Here is a 16,761-nt window from a genome sequence, read left to right on the forward strand (position 1 = left end):
AGGGAGAGTATCAGCTGGGTGTCGTCGATGTAGGAGATGATGTTGAGGTTGTGTTTGCGTGCGATGGCGGCGAGGGGGGTCATATAGATATTGAAGAGGGTTGGGCTGAGCGAGGAGCCTTGGGGTACGCCGCAGATGATCTTGGTGGCCGTGGAGCGGAACGGCGGGAGGCGGACTCTCTGGGTTCTGTTGGAGAGGAACGAGGTGATCCAGTCCAGCGCTTTTCCTTGGATCCCAGTGTTGTAGAGGCGGGTTATTAGGGTGCGGTGGCAGATGGTATCAAAGGCGGCTGAGAGGTCTAGGAGGATGAGTGCGGTTGTCTCCCCCCAGGGTCCTGATGTCGTCGGTGGCTGCGATGAGGGCTGTCTTGGTTCTGTGGTTGGCTCGGAATCCGGATTGGGATGGGTCGAGCGAGTTGTTTGTCTCGAGGAATGCAGTCAGCTGTTTGTTGACGGTATTCTCGATGACTTTAGCCGGGAGGGGAAGAAGAGAGATGGGGCGGAAGCTCTTGAGGTCTTTAGAGTCAGCTGTGGGTTTTTTCAGAAGGGCGTTGATCTCTGCGTGCTTCCAGCTCTCTGGGAAGGTGGCTGAAGCAAAGGAGTTGTTTATGACGTTCCGGAGGTGGGGTGCGATGATGGCGTCTGCTTTGTTGTAGATGTGGTGGGGGCATGGGTCGGAGGGAGAGCTGGAGTGGATGTTGTTCATGACGTGGGTGATGTCTTCTGTGCTGATGGGGGGTCCAGTTGCTTAGGGTGGTGGTGGGGGTTGTTGGTTTGGTGACTGGAGGCGGCGTCTGGCCATCAAAGCTGTTGTGTATATCTGCGATCTTGCGGTAGAAGAACGTGGTGAGGGAGTTGCAGAGGTCTTGTGATGGTGTGATGTCGTTGTTGCTGGCGTTGGGGTTGGAGAGCTCTTTTACGATGCTGAAGAGTTCCTTGCTGTTGTGGGTGTTATTGTCCAGCCGCTCTTTGAACGATGTCCTTTTGGTGGTGCGGATCAGCTGGTGGTGTTCGCGAGTGACGTTCTTGAGGGCTATCATGTTTTCTGCTGTCCGTTCGTGGCACCAGATTTTAAAAGATTTCTTTCCAAACACTTTTAACAGTGAACATGCCTGCAGTTTCAAGATCTTGCAGATGGAACTATTTTTTGTATAATTCATTTATTTATTTTAGAACATGAAATACACACAATGAAGAACAATAACTATGGGCAATGGCACCAAACACAATAGACTGCACAAATGCCCAAGCATACAGAGTATGAAATAGATAGAAATGTTGTAATTAAACATACATACATACCTTAATATGGTCAGCATCCCTATTTTATGTCCTCTTGTGAAATCCACAGACTCTATCAAATGTGCATTCACAGACCCTCCATTTGTAAACCAACCTTACAGCCCTTGCACAAAAAATCATACCGCTCATCCATTCCTACAGAGAAGGAGGTTCCACCTGCTACCAATATCTGGCAATGTCCCACATGGCTATTAGAAAGCCCATTCCAGCCAAAGTTAGTTGAGCATTTGTCTCCAACCCGTTATCCCTAATAGGGCTGCCTTGGGATCCATGACCATATGGAACTGTAACACCTCAGCAAGAAAGGCGTACACCCACCGCCAGTGACCAAGACCAGATTGTATGGTATAAAGACCCTTCTGTGGCATGGCACCTTAGGCACTCTGGATTGCGTGCCCTCACCATTTTCCACAGTCTGCTAGGGCTGTATTATACCATATGAAAATAATTAAACTGAATCAGTTGCATGTTTGAGTGGATGGTCTCTGTCCGGGCAGCTATCTGGGCCTCCTGCCATTCATCATCTCCCACCTCCCAACCTCCCGTTCCCAAGCCTCTCATTAACCTTGGCGGGGGGAGAGGGTCAGGGCCATTTATCAGAAAGGATCAGTATATTCTTGAGATACCCCTCTTGCATCCATTGTCAGTTTGGCCTGTAGGGGATTTTTCTGGTACATCACGCTTTACAGTACGCATCTAGGACGTAGTGCAGTTGAAGGTATCTGAGGAATTGGGATCTGTGGAGTTCAAACTCTGCTGAAAGGTGGTCAAATGTATGGATGTGATCATGGTCCCATATGTCACACAGATGGGTTGGCTAGAAAGTTCTACTGGGGGAAGTGCTGTAAGCATGCAACTTGTTTCAACCATTTCCCTGCCCATAGGTGTGCTTGTGCTGGGATCCTCTCAGATCTCTCAGGGGAGAGTATGTAGCCTTACAGGGGAGAGAACGTAGCCTTACGGCAAGAGCGGTTGACCTCGAAGCTGGTGAACCGGGTTCGCGTCTCTGTAATGACGCTCAACATCCTGTGATTCTGGACAAATCACTTAATCTCCCGGTGCCTAACAAAAATGAATGAGTTCGTTGGTAACATAACTGGTGCTCATGTAAAGCACTCTGATACCTTCGGGTCAAGATTGCGCTATATAAAACTCTGAAAAAAAAAAGACCATTTAAAGTGATGAATTCTGCACGCCAAGGAAGGGAAGCCTAGTGACCTGGGGAAGTGAGGGGCATATTATCAAGGACTGGTGTTATAATTATCGCCGTTTTATCAGCAGGAAACTGCCGATAAAACGGCGATAATGGGCTTGATAATACGCCCTTGTTAATTCCCATAGAAGCCCATGTTCTTGTGTTAATATGGGCTTCTATGGGAATTAACAAGGGCTTATTATCAAGCCCATTATCGCCGTTTTAGCGGCAGTTTCCTGCCGCTAAAACGGCGATAATTTTAACACCGGTCCTTGATAATATGCCCACTAGCCATTTCAAGGGTATTCAGCTCCAGACACCAACAGGAGTCCTATCGGTCTCCAAAGAGCTAGTCCCCTCCCTATTTTTATCATTTGAGCTGCCCAGTAATAAAGGCAGAGATCTGGGAGTCCCAAGCCCCCGTGAGTGTTGGCAACATGCACTTAGAAAATGAGCCTATAGGTGTTTTACCTGCCCCAATAAAGCGGGTCACCAAAGCCTGGAGGTCCTGGAAGAATGTAGGCGGGACAACAAATGGGTGTTTTTTGTAGACCATGTGGGAACAGAGGAGAACCACCATTTTATATAATGCCACCCTCCCCACCATGCTAAGTGGCAAGATTCAAAGTCTCTATGTGTACATTGCTGGATAGGCAGTATATTTTTGTTCCAGGTTGTACGGGGATCACATGAGACATGCATACCCAGGTATTGGAAGGTATCTTCCATTGTTTTGTATTGAATATCAGACGTGTGTTGGAAAGGTTCTCCAGTTAGATTTACATATGTAGATTTACCACAGTTCACATAAAGTATGGAGGCGTTTCCAATGGACTCAGAGTATGTCAGATGGATCTATCTATTCTTGCTATTCTTGCCATTCTTATTAGGTATGGCCTTAAGGCAGCTTTAATGGTCTAATAGCCTCTGTTTTTTCAAACAAATGCATAATAAAAGTCATACACAGGAATAATAGGATTTGTGCCAGCCATCTTTTGCCATTGATTAGTTTGACTGTCAATCAAAAGTTGTGTCAGTTTCCACAGCTACAATACAATGTACAAATAGGTCAGTCTTTGTTAGCCATACGCTATCTATGCAGTGCCGGCTTTATTTCTCATTTGTCAACAGGACAGTCGTTTGTTAATTTCCGTGTTACTTAACTTGTGCTACAACATTTTGCCATTGCATGTGAGAATCATATTTTAATAACTGGTGGGCATGGAGTTTATTATGCCGTTGTTTGCTGTTAAACTTGTATTTTGTTTTCAACCTGCATTCAAATGTTTTGCTAAGCAGGTGCTATTGGAATTCATTTTTTTAGACGATATTTCTTTGATAACATAGTGCTCTCTCAATTCTCTATAATTAAAACAACATTTAATTGTATGCCTGACCCATGAGTGTTTTATTAGCTACTGTAAGTTTTGATTTCTCTAGATTTGACAACCTTGATGTCACTCGTTATCTGTCTATGTATGGCTGCCTCTCTCTCTGTCTCAAAATACCTGTCTCCATCTCTTACATACCTTTCTGCCTATCTCATTCTGTTTCTGTCTCTATTACAATCAGTCTCCATCTCTACGTATCTGTCTCTCTGCCTATAATGATATACCTCACAATCTCTTGCTCATCTGCCTCCGCTATCTGATTCTATCTCTGTTTTTATCTGTCTCTATTTCTACCTGTCTGTCTGTATTTCTATATATCTCTGGCTATTTCTCTGTAGCTGTCTATATCTGTAACTGTCTTTTGCTATCTGTCTACCTGGCTATCTCTGCAAGCTTCTATCTGCCTCTGTGTTTCTCTATCTATCTCTGTCTCTAATTATCTGCCTCTATATGTATGTATCTCGACTTGTCTCTATCTCTCTCCGTCTCTACCTACTGCCTCTGTATTATTTTGCCTTTCTCTATTACCTCTGTATGTCTCTGTCCCTATCTGGGCCTATTGCTATCTATCCGTCTCTATCTAACTCTCTGTCTCTATGTCTACCTGTTTATATATAAAATTGTCTCTCTTTTTTCCATCTCTCTCTTCTCTATCAAGTTCTACCTATCTCTATTTTTCTGTCAATCTGTCTTTATATTTTTGTGTCTATCTCCAACTGTTCCTCTCTGTCTCTATCTGTTTCTAGCTCTGTCTTCCTGCCTTCATATATCTTGGTCTATTTCTATTTTGGTTTCTATCTGTCTCTCTTTCTACATGTCTGAGGCTTGAGCCGGGCGCTCGTTTTTTTAACCTGAAACTATCATTGTACTGCCAGCACTTGCCCTGTGTGTCCACTCCCCCCTATCTCCAGCGCGCCGTTTTTAAATTGCGACGCTTTAATCTTACCGATTGAAGGGTGTTGATTTAATTTTAAAAATTGCATTTGCACTTTACACTTACCTACCTAGCTGACGCTGCCTACCCCCAGAGTTTTCGGCTGATTTTAGGGCTGGGATTACTGGGACTCGGGTGGAAGTGATTACGGCGGCCATCTTGGGTGAGTCACCTGTATAAAACCATCTGGCCATGACCCCGCGCAGCGGACGCGTTCAGCGGGCGCGCCGCATTCGCGCCGGAGTCAAGCCAGAGTCCAGCCCATCTGCGCCCGTCCGCGCTGAGGACGTGCTGCAGTACGGGTTGAGTAAGGGGAATCCAGAGTTCTCCACCAAGGTAACTCATTCATATACCATCAAAGATTTGCTTGCTATGAAACCCAGCTCGCACTCCTGTCATCAAAGGCATACCCCGGAAGCTCTACGAGAAGGATATTCATGTGGTATATGTAGGTCTAACTTATCCACTACCCACGATTTTAATAACAATGCTCAGTCTACTCGCCAACTGCGTAATGAGGCCACTGTTGAGAAAGGCTATTTAATCAACGGACGTTCCATCATCAAAAATAACATCTACTTTCACGATTTCGTGATAGCTAGGAATCCAGCATGGGTGTTTATTACAGAGACTTGGGCCACAGACACATCAGGACATGATCTCCTCCTAGCCATCCCAGAGAACTATGCTTTACAGAGATTAGACAGAGGTAAGCGTAGAGGTGGAGGCCTAGCTATCCTACACCGGTCCCATATCACCTGCAGAACTAATGCTTTGTCAAAACTATCAGACCCCTTTGAAGCCCTTCACTTCTGCATTTCATCATCACCATCCTCGTCATTTTCAGGGATTCTGATGTATAGGCCCCCTGGGCTGAGATCACAGTTCAGCAGTGACCTGTTTAGACTACTAGAACCTTATGCAGGCAAACCGCATTTCACCATTCTAGGGGACCTTAACTTTCATCTAGAGGACATCACTTCTAAAGATACTATATCTCTGATTGATCCTCTAGATGCCTGCGGTTTCACACAGTTGGTCAAGGAACCCACACATAGAGCAGGCCACACTCTGGATGCAATTTTCTCTAATGACTCCAGGATTATGGCAGGCGAACCTGAACAGCTAGTGTGGACTGACCATCTAGCAGTACCTATTGTACTTACCACCTCTAGTACAGAGCTTTCTATGAAAGAGCATTCTACAAGAGAATGTAGGCGAAACTACAAAAATATCTCCAATGACTCCCTTGCCCCGTTTTTTGGTACCCTTTCCCTGACTCCAGACCCAGAGAAGGCTGCTTCGGAACTAGCCAACTGCATCGCTGGGGCTGTGGATATCTTATCTCCTGCCACCCCTAGGTATGCTGCGAGGCGTAAACCTTCTGCCCCGTGGTTTGGAGAGCAACTTAGGTTGATGAGACAAGGATGTAGAAGACAGGAAAGAAAGTGGAGGAGGACATGGGACATTAAGGATAGAGAGCTGTACAAAAGTACACTAAAGATATATAAGGCCTCAGTCATTAAAACCAAACAAGACCACTTCTCCAACATTACCACATCCTTGACATCATCTAGGGAACTCTTCAAAATCGTAGATTCCCTCTGTTCATTGCAGGCACCTGATCCTATAATAGGCTCCCAGGAGCTTTGTGACAACATCTCAAGCTTCTTTTATACGAAAATTGTAGACATCTCCAAGCAATTGGAAGGACAGAGGAAGCTTCTGGGAACACATATAGCCACTGATTTGTCTATTTTAGAAACATGGTCAAAGGATCCTGATAAGACCCTTACCAATTTCCCTCCTGTCACTCTTGAAAATCTTAACCTCCTGTTGAATAAGACGAAGTCCTCCTCCCCCTTAGATCCATGTCCGCTTAAGACTCTGAAGGAATGCAGGGACACCTTCCTTCCCCATATCCTGGAGGTCATGAATAGTGCTTTAGAGCACAGGGTATTCCCCTCGGCCTGGAAGAGGGCCATTGTCAGGCCATTACTTAAGAAACCCTCCTTGGATCCTGCGGTGCTAAAAAACTTTAGACCGATTTCTCTACTACCTGCCCCAGCCAAAATGCTCGAGATGCACCTGAACCATCATCTGTCTACCTTCATGGACTCCTCTGGATTCCTTGATCAGACTCAACATGGGTTCAGGAAACTACACAGCACTGAGTCGGGACTCACTGTTGTGACCAACAACATCAGGATGAAGGTAGACAAAGGACAGACCACGATGTTGGTCTTATTGGATCTGACCGCTGCATTCGACACCCTTTCTCCCGCAGTCTTAACATCTCGACTGAGGGAGCTGGGGGTGGAGGGGCGCGCCCTTAACCTTCTATCCTCCTTCTTGGAGCTTAGGGAGCAGAGGGTCCAAATGGGCAAATACCTCTCCCCTGTAAAGTCGTTGCAATGTGGGGTGCCACAAGGGTCGGCTTTAAGTCCGACCCTATTCAACATATATGTGGCCCCACTTGCTAGACTAGTAAGATCTCTGGGGATGGAGGTAGTGTCGTATGCAGACGACACTCAGATCATGGTGTCCCTGTCACGGTCTGTCAGCATCACAGCGTTCAGCTTCAGGAGTTGCATGCAATCAGTTGCCGATTGGATGACGGTCAATTCCTTGAAGCTGAATGGCGATAAGACCGAGGTGCTGATTTTCGGAAAGGACAGGGACGCCTGGTCGAGTGAATGGTGGCCGACATCACTGGGAACCTGCCCGACCCCCTCACAGTCAGCTAGAAACCTGGGGGTCATCTTTGACATCGAGCTGGCCATGAGCCTACAGATCAATAGAACTGTTGCTACCTGCTGGGGAGTTCTAAAAATCCTACGCAGAATTGCCCACTACTTATCCCCGCAGGCAAGAAAACAAACAGTGGTGGCATTGGTTGGATCTCGATTAGATTATTGCAATGCGCTTTATACTGAGATTAACAAGGGACTGGTACATCGCCTGCAAGTAACACAGAATGCAGCAGCGAGATTTGTTCTGGACCTCCCTTGCTCCGCCTCCGCCACGGTAGCCAGGAAGAATCTTCATTGGTTACCCATTGAGCAACGCATTTCTTTTAAAATTACTTGCCTAGTCCATAAGGCCCTTACAGCAGGACTGACCGATGGACTGGGATCTCTGCTTTCCAATTATATACCCAGCAGATGTCTCAGATCATCTCAACTGAATCTTCTGGTTATCCCCCGCACAAAAAAGACAAGATGGGGAGGTAGAGCCTTTGCATCAGTGGCCCCTCGACTATGGAATGCTCTCCCCTGCGAGCTCAAGGCCCTTTCATCCCTGCCCCTCTTTAAGAGAGCTCTCAAGACCTGGTATTTTGAGAAAGCCTATTATTAATCTATGTATGGTTATGCAATATATTATGTTAGGCGCCTTGATGCCCATTGGGCTAAGTTCTGCGCGTTATAAATTTATTTTCATTTCATTTCATGTCACTAGCAATATGTTGCAATCTTCCCCATCTTCTTTGTCTCTGTCTCAATATCTTACTGTGTCTATCTGCATGAGTCTATGTCCATTTGTCCTTACCTCAATTATTTTCTTTGGAAGGGTGTATCAGTATCAGTGGTTGGACATGTGTGGTGATAGGCTCTGTGCAGGAGTACATGTACTATTGTGTGGCTATTTTTTGGCTGTAGTAACTCTAGAAGTGCAGTTTGTGAATAGCAATGGGCTTACGCTTATGTAGGTGGGTGCATGTCCCTCACTATATTGCTCTCTCCCTAACCTTTTGTAACCCCCTCCTTAAACGTTTCCCATTTAGTATGCCCCTTTTTGCAGCCTTTGACCCTGGTCTCTTGCACACCTAGTACATGTGAGAGGATTTACAAACTGAAAAGGTAGGAGAGGTGGAGGTGGATATTTAAAGTTGTAGGTTTGTTAAGTGCATTTTGTAATAAGTAAGTAGTACAACTGTAGTACTAGTTTATCTACTACAAAATGTAGTTTGTGAATCGGGCCCTGGATGTCACATATCTCAAGCAAAAAGGACAGAACCACGACCCCAGGTAGGCAGAGGGAGAGACGGGGCAATGTGCTTGCCTACAGCTGTTCTATGCTGGTTCAGAGGCCCAGGGGATGAGATGCCCAGCAAAACTCCATGGAAGGGCTTCTACACCTCCGCGATCTTGGATCTTGGAGAATAAGAATACATTTATCTTTGTCTATCTCTTCCTGTCTGTCTCAAACCATCTCTATTTCCCTCTGCGTGTCTCTATCTTTCTCCTCCTGTCTTTATCGATCTGTATTTATCTATTTTGGCTGCTTTCCATCTGTCTCCATCTCTAGCAGTCTCTATCTGCCTGCACCCTCTCTAACTTTATTTGGCTCTACCTGTCAATAAATAGATAGATGTCTATCTGCCTCTGACTATATCTATCAGCATGACCGTTTCTATCCATTTCTGTCAGCTTCTGGCTATCTTTATCTGTCTTTGTCTATCTCTTTCTGTCTCATATTTATCTGTCGCTATCCCTTCCTATATGTCCCAATTTCTAGCCATCTGTTACTATATATGTGCCTCGCTCTATCTCTATATTGCTTTCTTTGTCTCTGCCTCTAGCTTTTTTCAATCATATTTGAACTATCTACCTTTTCCCTGTCCATTTCTGCATGTCTCCATCTTTGGATCTATTTCTGTCACTATATGTATTTATCAGCCTCTATCTCCATGTATTTATCTCTATTTCTATGCATTTGTCTCTATGTACAGCCCTCTCTCTCTCTATATTCTGTGATCTATCTCTATTTCTTTGTCTATCGCGCTTGATCTATCTGTCTCTGTTTTGTTCTGTCTTTTTCTATCTGTCTTCATATTTATGTTTCCATTTTTGTTAGCCTCTGCCTATGTGTTGTTGATTTGTGTCACCTATGTGTCTGTTTATATCTGTCTCCATCTGTTTCATCTATCTATCTGTCTCTTTGACTCCTCTGGCTGTCTTTCTGTCTCGTCTACCTAGTCTACTCCTTTACTAGAAACACAATTCTCACTTTACAAAAATAATTAAAACAGCTAACACATTTTTGCTTTTTGCACTATTGACATTTACAAAAATATTCTGTATTTAATCAGTTGTGTAATTTACTAGATATCAACAATACATTTAAAATAACAATGCTACTTTTTGCACTTACAAACAACAAAAACTTAAAAAAGAGAACATTTTACAAATAAAACATTGATAAATCCTGGTACAATTATCTAGATTCTCATTATCTTACTGCATTTACAAAACAATTAAACACACTGTAAAGGGCAGGCCTACTGCCTTTGCCAGTGCTTGTTCTTCCTTTCATACACAGTTGGTTTACTTTGATACATACATATTTATGCTTCCATACTAGCCTGTGTGCCTTAATGTGTACATGTTTACTATGAAAATGCAAGTGCTCATGTGTGCCTTAAAGCGCAATGCTACATACTAATATCCAATTGCGGCTTTGTTTTTGCACTTACTTGAAGACCACTAATAGCTTGGTAAAGTTGCACATTAACAAATGTTTTAAATGCCATTTTGTTTTGTTATTCCATGTTGCACACTGCACATTTCTGTGAATTATTCTTGCAAAGCATAGCCTAGTTTTGAAATTGGCACAACAAAGAGAAGATTTAAAAAAACGTTAGTCCGCTCTTGTTGATATTAGCTCAATCAGTTTTGCAAGGTCTTCTCGCACTCTCCCCATAAGATAATCCTTTCACCTTCTTATTAGTACTTGCCTTCAAGTTTCTTTTTTATCACATGTTCCCATTTCCCTTCACTGCATTGAGAAGAGTGTAAAGATGTAACTCTAAAATGTGTGAACAGCTCCAGATGACCAGTGGCGGCTGACACAATTGAGAGGTGGTGAAGCTGGTGGAGTGGGTGTGGGGGGGGGGGGGCATGGGAGGGGGAACACTGGGGGCGGAGTTTAATAATAAAAATTAAAATGAACACTTACCTGGAACTGCATCCGCCTCTCGTGTAGCGCCTCAGTGTTCTCTTCCTAGTCCTAGGCTACCAGCATACATTCCCCACGCTGCTCACATGCTATGAGAGCACCACGGGGATTGGTCTGAGCGGGCTGAAAACACGCTCCACTTAGATCAGGGAGGCTATGGGGTTCCTCCAGCCTGGCTGTTCAATGCAGCCGGGTTGGAGAACCCTAAGTGCGCGTGTGTTTGGCCGGCCAAACACATATGCGCACTTAGAGAGTGCACATAACACTTCTCCTCCCCCTCCCATGCCTTTGTACTGCCCCTCCCTGAATGCGCCAGTTCAGAGCTGGCAAATGAAACATAAAACTATTCAGGTAATCGTTTTTCTTTTTCACCTGCTGGCTCGGAGCCAGTGGGGCGACGCTCCTCCACCATTGCGGAGGAGCCGCCCCTGCACGAAGGTCTGGTCTGTTGAAACGTCAAGAGTCTTGCTTTATTTTGAATCTTTGCTGGATATTTTTGCATTAAAAGAATGTTACAGTTTTTTGCACAATCCCGAGAGCCATGTTTGCTTTTACAGAACTTTAACAAAAATATAAAACATTTATTTGAGAAGTAAACTCACTCACCTTTTAGATCTTTAAGACACTTTGGTAAGTGCTGTCGCTTCAACAGTACAGGGAAAGGGTCTCGTCCATCATTCCGCTCGTGAACCTCACGAATTTCCACTGTGTCATCGCAGAGGTAGTAGTGAATGATTACAGGAAGCTCCTCTCCATACAAAGCGTCCGTGTCATCCCAAATGGCATAAAAGCGAAGCACCTGTAAAGGAAGCATTGAATGTATTGAAGTAAAACTAGTCAGACAAGTAAGTATGTCTGCCATAATATATATATTGTTGTACTCAAATGTAACATTTGCAAAGTGCTTCATATCTGGTGCAGCCACACACAACTGTCTTGGGGCCGGATTACAATCTTGGTGGATGGGATACTCCGTTACAAACGTGACGGATATCCCGTCCGCCATATTACGAGGTCCATAGGACATAATGGAATTGCAATTTTGAGGACGGAATATCCGTCATGATTGTGACGGAGTAACCATGGGCGTCCGCAGAAATTTTTCCAGGGGGGGGGGGGCAAAATTTTAACTTCATCACCATCCTCCGACATGATTGATTGAGCACAAGTATTAAATAAATACATGAAAAATCTAATAAGACAAAGTGCTTAAATAAACTAAGAAACCCATAGGGGGAAGAGAAAAATCTTGTGAGGCACCACCGCAGTTAACCTGGCAACTACAATGAAACAGAGGAAAAAACTAAAAATGGCCGAAAAAAACAAAACAATTCTAAATCAGGTTGATGTGGTTCTAGAGAGATCCACATCAGCAAACCTTTCAATGATGATACAGTGGACGATTGTGTCAAATTCAAGAGCTAGTACGATCAGCCTTGCTAAGCCACATTGTCTCAAACAATATTAATGAAGCAACTCGTTAAGTACCAAAGCCATGACTGATACCATCTATCTACTTGGACAGAAACTCACAGAGGAGAGTCCAGAGCATCGGATTCTTCAAGATGGTCGGTAAGTTGTTCAGACATTATTTTTGGTAACATCGCACTCCTGCAGCCCAGTGTGTTACTGGGCTGCAGGAGTGCCAGTGTTACAAAAAATCAATCAATCAGGGAATTGTAAGTGCACTACTTGCCCGTGAGGGTCTCAAGGCGCTGGGAGGGGTGGTACGCAGATCTGTTATCAGACATTTCTTTTGCGGATTTCTATATTTTGGGAAGAACAACATAACATGTTCTAAAGTTTCCACGATGGTAGAGTTTAATCATTTAGGGGCATATTAACAAGCGGTAGCAAAAATTATCACTGACCGCTGTTAGCATTAAAAAATATATCGCCGGCTATCCCTGGCGATAATCGCCATGGTAGCGCAGTATTATCTACACTGAGCGCCATGGCGGTAAAAAAAACAGTGATAGCAGGAATATCACTGTTTTACATTGAATAATGCTGGATCTCCAGCAATATTCAATGAAAAACTGCGATAACCTTGGTGATAGTGACTGTGGTTGAAGTCACTTAATCCACCTCCTATTACAGGTATGCCTAAGTCTTAAAATTAGCAGGCTTTAAAAAGCAGCGCTAACCGTGGTTAGCGCTGCTTTTTTATCTCTAAGACGGTTGGCGTGAAGCTTGTTACGCCCCCTTTGCATCTCATAGAGATGCAAAGGGAAGCGTAGAGAAAAAGGGTGCTAACATGCAATTTTGCATGTTAGCACCCTGTTGTTGATAGGGAGATCATTTTATCTCCACTTTTTTGGCTTTTAAAGCCAAAAAAGCAGAGATAAATCCCTTGTTAATATGCCCCTTATATGCTTAAAGATATGTTAGTTTGAGTGTTTTTTTCACCTTAGTTTGCGTGTTACTCTTACTGCTGACAGAAATTGTACACAGTCGATTTTAAGATGATGTCGTCTTACTTTTCTTTATCACATATTGTAGATGTGCGTAAATATGTGACTTCTTTATCATCGTTCATATTTGTACATCTGTCAGCTGGAATCTACTTTTATTAGAGTCCCCTCAATCTTGAGGTAGTGTATGCCTTAGAGTGAAATGAAAGAGATCACGTTCAGCTCTTAAATCCATATAAGACTTTGAGCAGCCACTGAGTTCTCACAAGTAATGCCATGGCCAGTTACACAAAGATATTGGTCGACGTGGAATCCCAGGATGATGATCCTTAAAACATCCTGGCAAACATAATTGAAAAGTATAGTTGACTCAGAAGGTAGCAATGGCCGAAAGTGTTGCACTTCACATGGGGCAGCTTGGCAGCTGACCACATTTTAGGACATTTTGACAAATGAACATCATGAGTTTTCAGAGAACTTTTGAGTTAAAAACCATGTGCTACGTCCATACAAGAGAATCCGCCAGGCACTTATCAGTCTTGTTTCCTATGTAGATGCTGAGATTATGGGTAATATTTCAGGCCTACATGGGCTTAGTCCAAAAATGGAAACAGCATGTCGTTTTGGACGATCATTTCCGAAATCCAGAATTAGCCGTTGTGGAAAATAGTTCCGGATGCAAGTGAAATTAGCTTCCTAAGTAGACAGATCATCATTACAGAACTTCCAGAACAAAAAGAGATGCCTTTGCTAATGCAACATGACACGGTAGTTTGCTGTATCCATGTATCCAAAAAATAATGGCGCCCGGCCGCCCGCATTGCTGCTGCCACCCGGCCGCACCATCCACATCACCCCCAGTACGTCCGCACCGGACGGACAAGCGATCCAGGGGGGGGCAAGCGCCCCTCCTTGCCCCTCCCTGTGGACGCCCATGGGAGTAACCCTGTTTGCCAAGATTGTAATCAGGCCCTTGGACAATACGGTAGAAGAATACCCAGCCTTTTATGCATGACTGCTTGGGTGTATGTTTACAGTGTGTCCGCATGAAAATTGTTGGGTTTCATGAGTGAGGGGCGGAGGGAAGCTACAATCAAATCACTATGTGTGTCAGTGATACAGAACAGGTGAGGTAGATTGAGCCATGCTAGACAATTACATAATGTATCATGAATGCCTAGGGATATCTATATACATGCCTAATTATTCTTCATTGGACTAATTAGTAGCCTGAAATAACTAAACACAGTTAGACCAATTCACAAAAGTCTTTATGGAACATAAATTCCACATACTGAATTAAAAGAATTAAAATTCCTTAAACTTGACATTCCAAGTTGCACTTAGAAATGTGACTACTGCACCAGAAGGATGAATTGCTAGCTGTTAAGTTGAAGGTTATGAGTGTGAATATGACTGTTTCTTGGTGTTACTGGATGTCTGCATTTCACTTACACATGCAGAATTTTTCCACTAAGAAAAGTGTGCATTCTTAAATTGTATGCAATTGACCGTTCTATTTAATTTTTCTTTTAGAACAATTAATGTAAAAAAGAATTTCCTCCTTGCCCATGCCCTACCATCCCAAACATCATAGGGTTCATTTGAAGGGGGCGTGACTATGCAAGATGGCGTAGTAGATGTGCTACAGAGCAGCGCCTTCACACCACGCTGCCATCCTGCTCCATCCTGATCTTAAAGGAGGTTCTAGTCCTATCAAGGCCATATTAGAAAAGTCTATCCCGGAAGAAGTGAGGTGCTGTGTGGCTGAGCAGCTACCTGAAGAGGGAGGTCGTTGGAGCCCCAGAGGAGGGCACGTGGCCGTGTGCTTGGGCTTATGCGGAATGGGGGCCTAGAGTGAAACCGGGTCACCAACCGGACCCGGGTTGTGTACATACTGGCAGCTGATAAGAGAACACAAATGCATCAGAGCGCCGGCCACTAGTGTGGCTGTGCGGCAGAAGGAGGTACAGCCAGGCTGCTGGCCTGCAGCGGACTTTGCTCTGAGATGCCGAAGCCCCAGGGGAGAAATCACCGCCGCAAGCAGAGGCAGCCCGAGTGGCTAGATGACCTCGGACTCTGTGGAGACTGCCAGCCCTGGCGCTCATGAGGGTCAGGACACTAGCTGCTTAAAGAACTGCAGCGGAGCTCTGGAAGAGGGGCCAGCGCAGCAGATGGTCAAGGTAGGAGCGGCGCGCCGATCTCTGAGGTCTCACCTGTGTACTAGATGGTGTGACGCCTGCCGACAAAGAGAAAACCCCTGCCTGAATTGTGAGCGACTGCTCTGTTACTGACTGCAGTCGTTTGAGATAAAGAACACCAAACACGTCGGATTGCATGGCATGAGGGGCGCACCGAGTGGTAGGAGGAGCGGCCTGCAACCCTGGTCCACTGATTGTCTATGCTGAACCCCCTCACTCCCCAACCCCACGCCCCCCAACCTGGACTGGTGCAGAAACCCATGGCCCAGTGGTCTTTCAGGTAAGTTTAGGGGCACTATCTCCCTATCAAAGTAGTGCCTAGATTAGGTGATTCCAGGGAGATGCGGAGATGTTTCTGTTCAAAAGCCAGTCACTCTCTCGAAGTCCCTCATGTAGGATGCACCTCCCTGTACCCAGGCCTGGTTCCTATGGGCTTTATCTTTTCTACTCTCCACACCTCACCCTTTTTTCTCTGTCTCACCTTCCTCTCTCCCAACTTCACCCTCCTTTCTCTCCACTTCAACTTGCTGCCCCACCCACTTCACCATTCCACCGACTCAATTACAATAACTTTTATTTAAATATTAATTATTAAAATAAAATAAAAGCCATTGTTATTTGTAATATCAATACATCTAAGTCACGTAAATACAACACTTATTGCATTACAAATGCTATAGGTGTCACATTTGCAAAAGTTATAACTATTGGCATTGTCATACACAATGCCAATAACTCAAACTTTAATGCTGCGAGACCTATTGCATTGTAAATGCTTGTGTTAAATAGTTTTTACTGAGTATTGTATAAAATGCAAACAAAAGGACATTGCATAAAATCAATTAATGCAAAGACAGTGCTTGTCTGTATATAGTCACATTTCTGAGTAAACCATATTTAAGGCACCATGAGAGTGGGTACAGAAGGCAAGGAGGTGTACATGAGGTGCATAACATTTGCTTCAGTATAGTATATATCTGCTAAGCATGGGTTAGTATATAGACATCCTATGACTAGAGATGGCGAATAGATGAGTAATCATTGCATAGAGTCTGTAGTTGCCGTTCCAGAGCACATCAACACGGGATCTATATGTATAGCAAGTATTAGTACCAAGATGCACGACAGAATAAACTGTCATTACTAGGGCTGGTATTTCAGTGTATGTCAGTGTAGCATGAGCGTTAGATGTGGATTTGAAGGTACAGTTGATTAGTTTAATTAATTGAGGAAGTAGAGGAGAGCCCATCATATGCCGAATTTAATGAGGCTAGAGTGGTCTAGCATCTATAACCTAGCAGGTATGGAGGTTTAAAGTTGCTTGTAGCAGTATCTAGAGAGTGCCATGTTGGTCTATATGATGGGCG

General features: G+C 44.3%; 1 protein-coding gene across 2 annotated transcripts in view; it reads right to left on the reverse strand.

The window, feature by feature from the left end:
- Nucleotides 1-16,761, reverse strand: part of EFHC1 (EF-hand domain containing 1) — a 297,382-nt gene that overhangs the window by 212,480 nt on the left and 68,141 nt on the right. For both annotated transcript variants that reach the window (XM_078647587.1, XM_078647586.1), the window contains exon 5: nucleotides 11,386-11,578. In XM_078647587.1, coding sequence (XP_078503713.1) covers nucleotides 11,386-11,578 — 193 coding nt within the window. The remainder of the gene's footprint in view (nucleotides 1-11,385; nucleotides 11,579-16,761) is intronic.

Source organism: Lissotriton helveticus, chromosome 6 (assembly GCF_964261635.1).
Source record: "Lissotriton helveticus chromosome 6, aLisHel1.1, whole genome shotgun sequence".
NCBI lineage: Eukaryota > Metazoa > Chordata > Amphibia > Caudata > Salamandridae > Lissotriton > Lissotriton helveticus.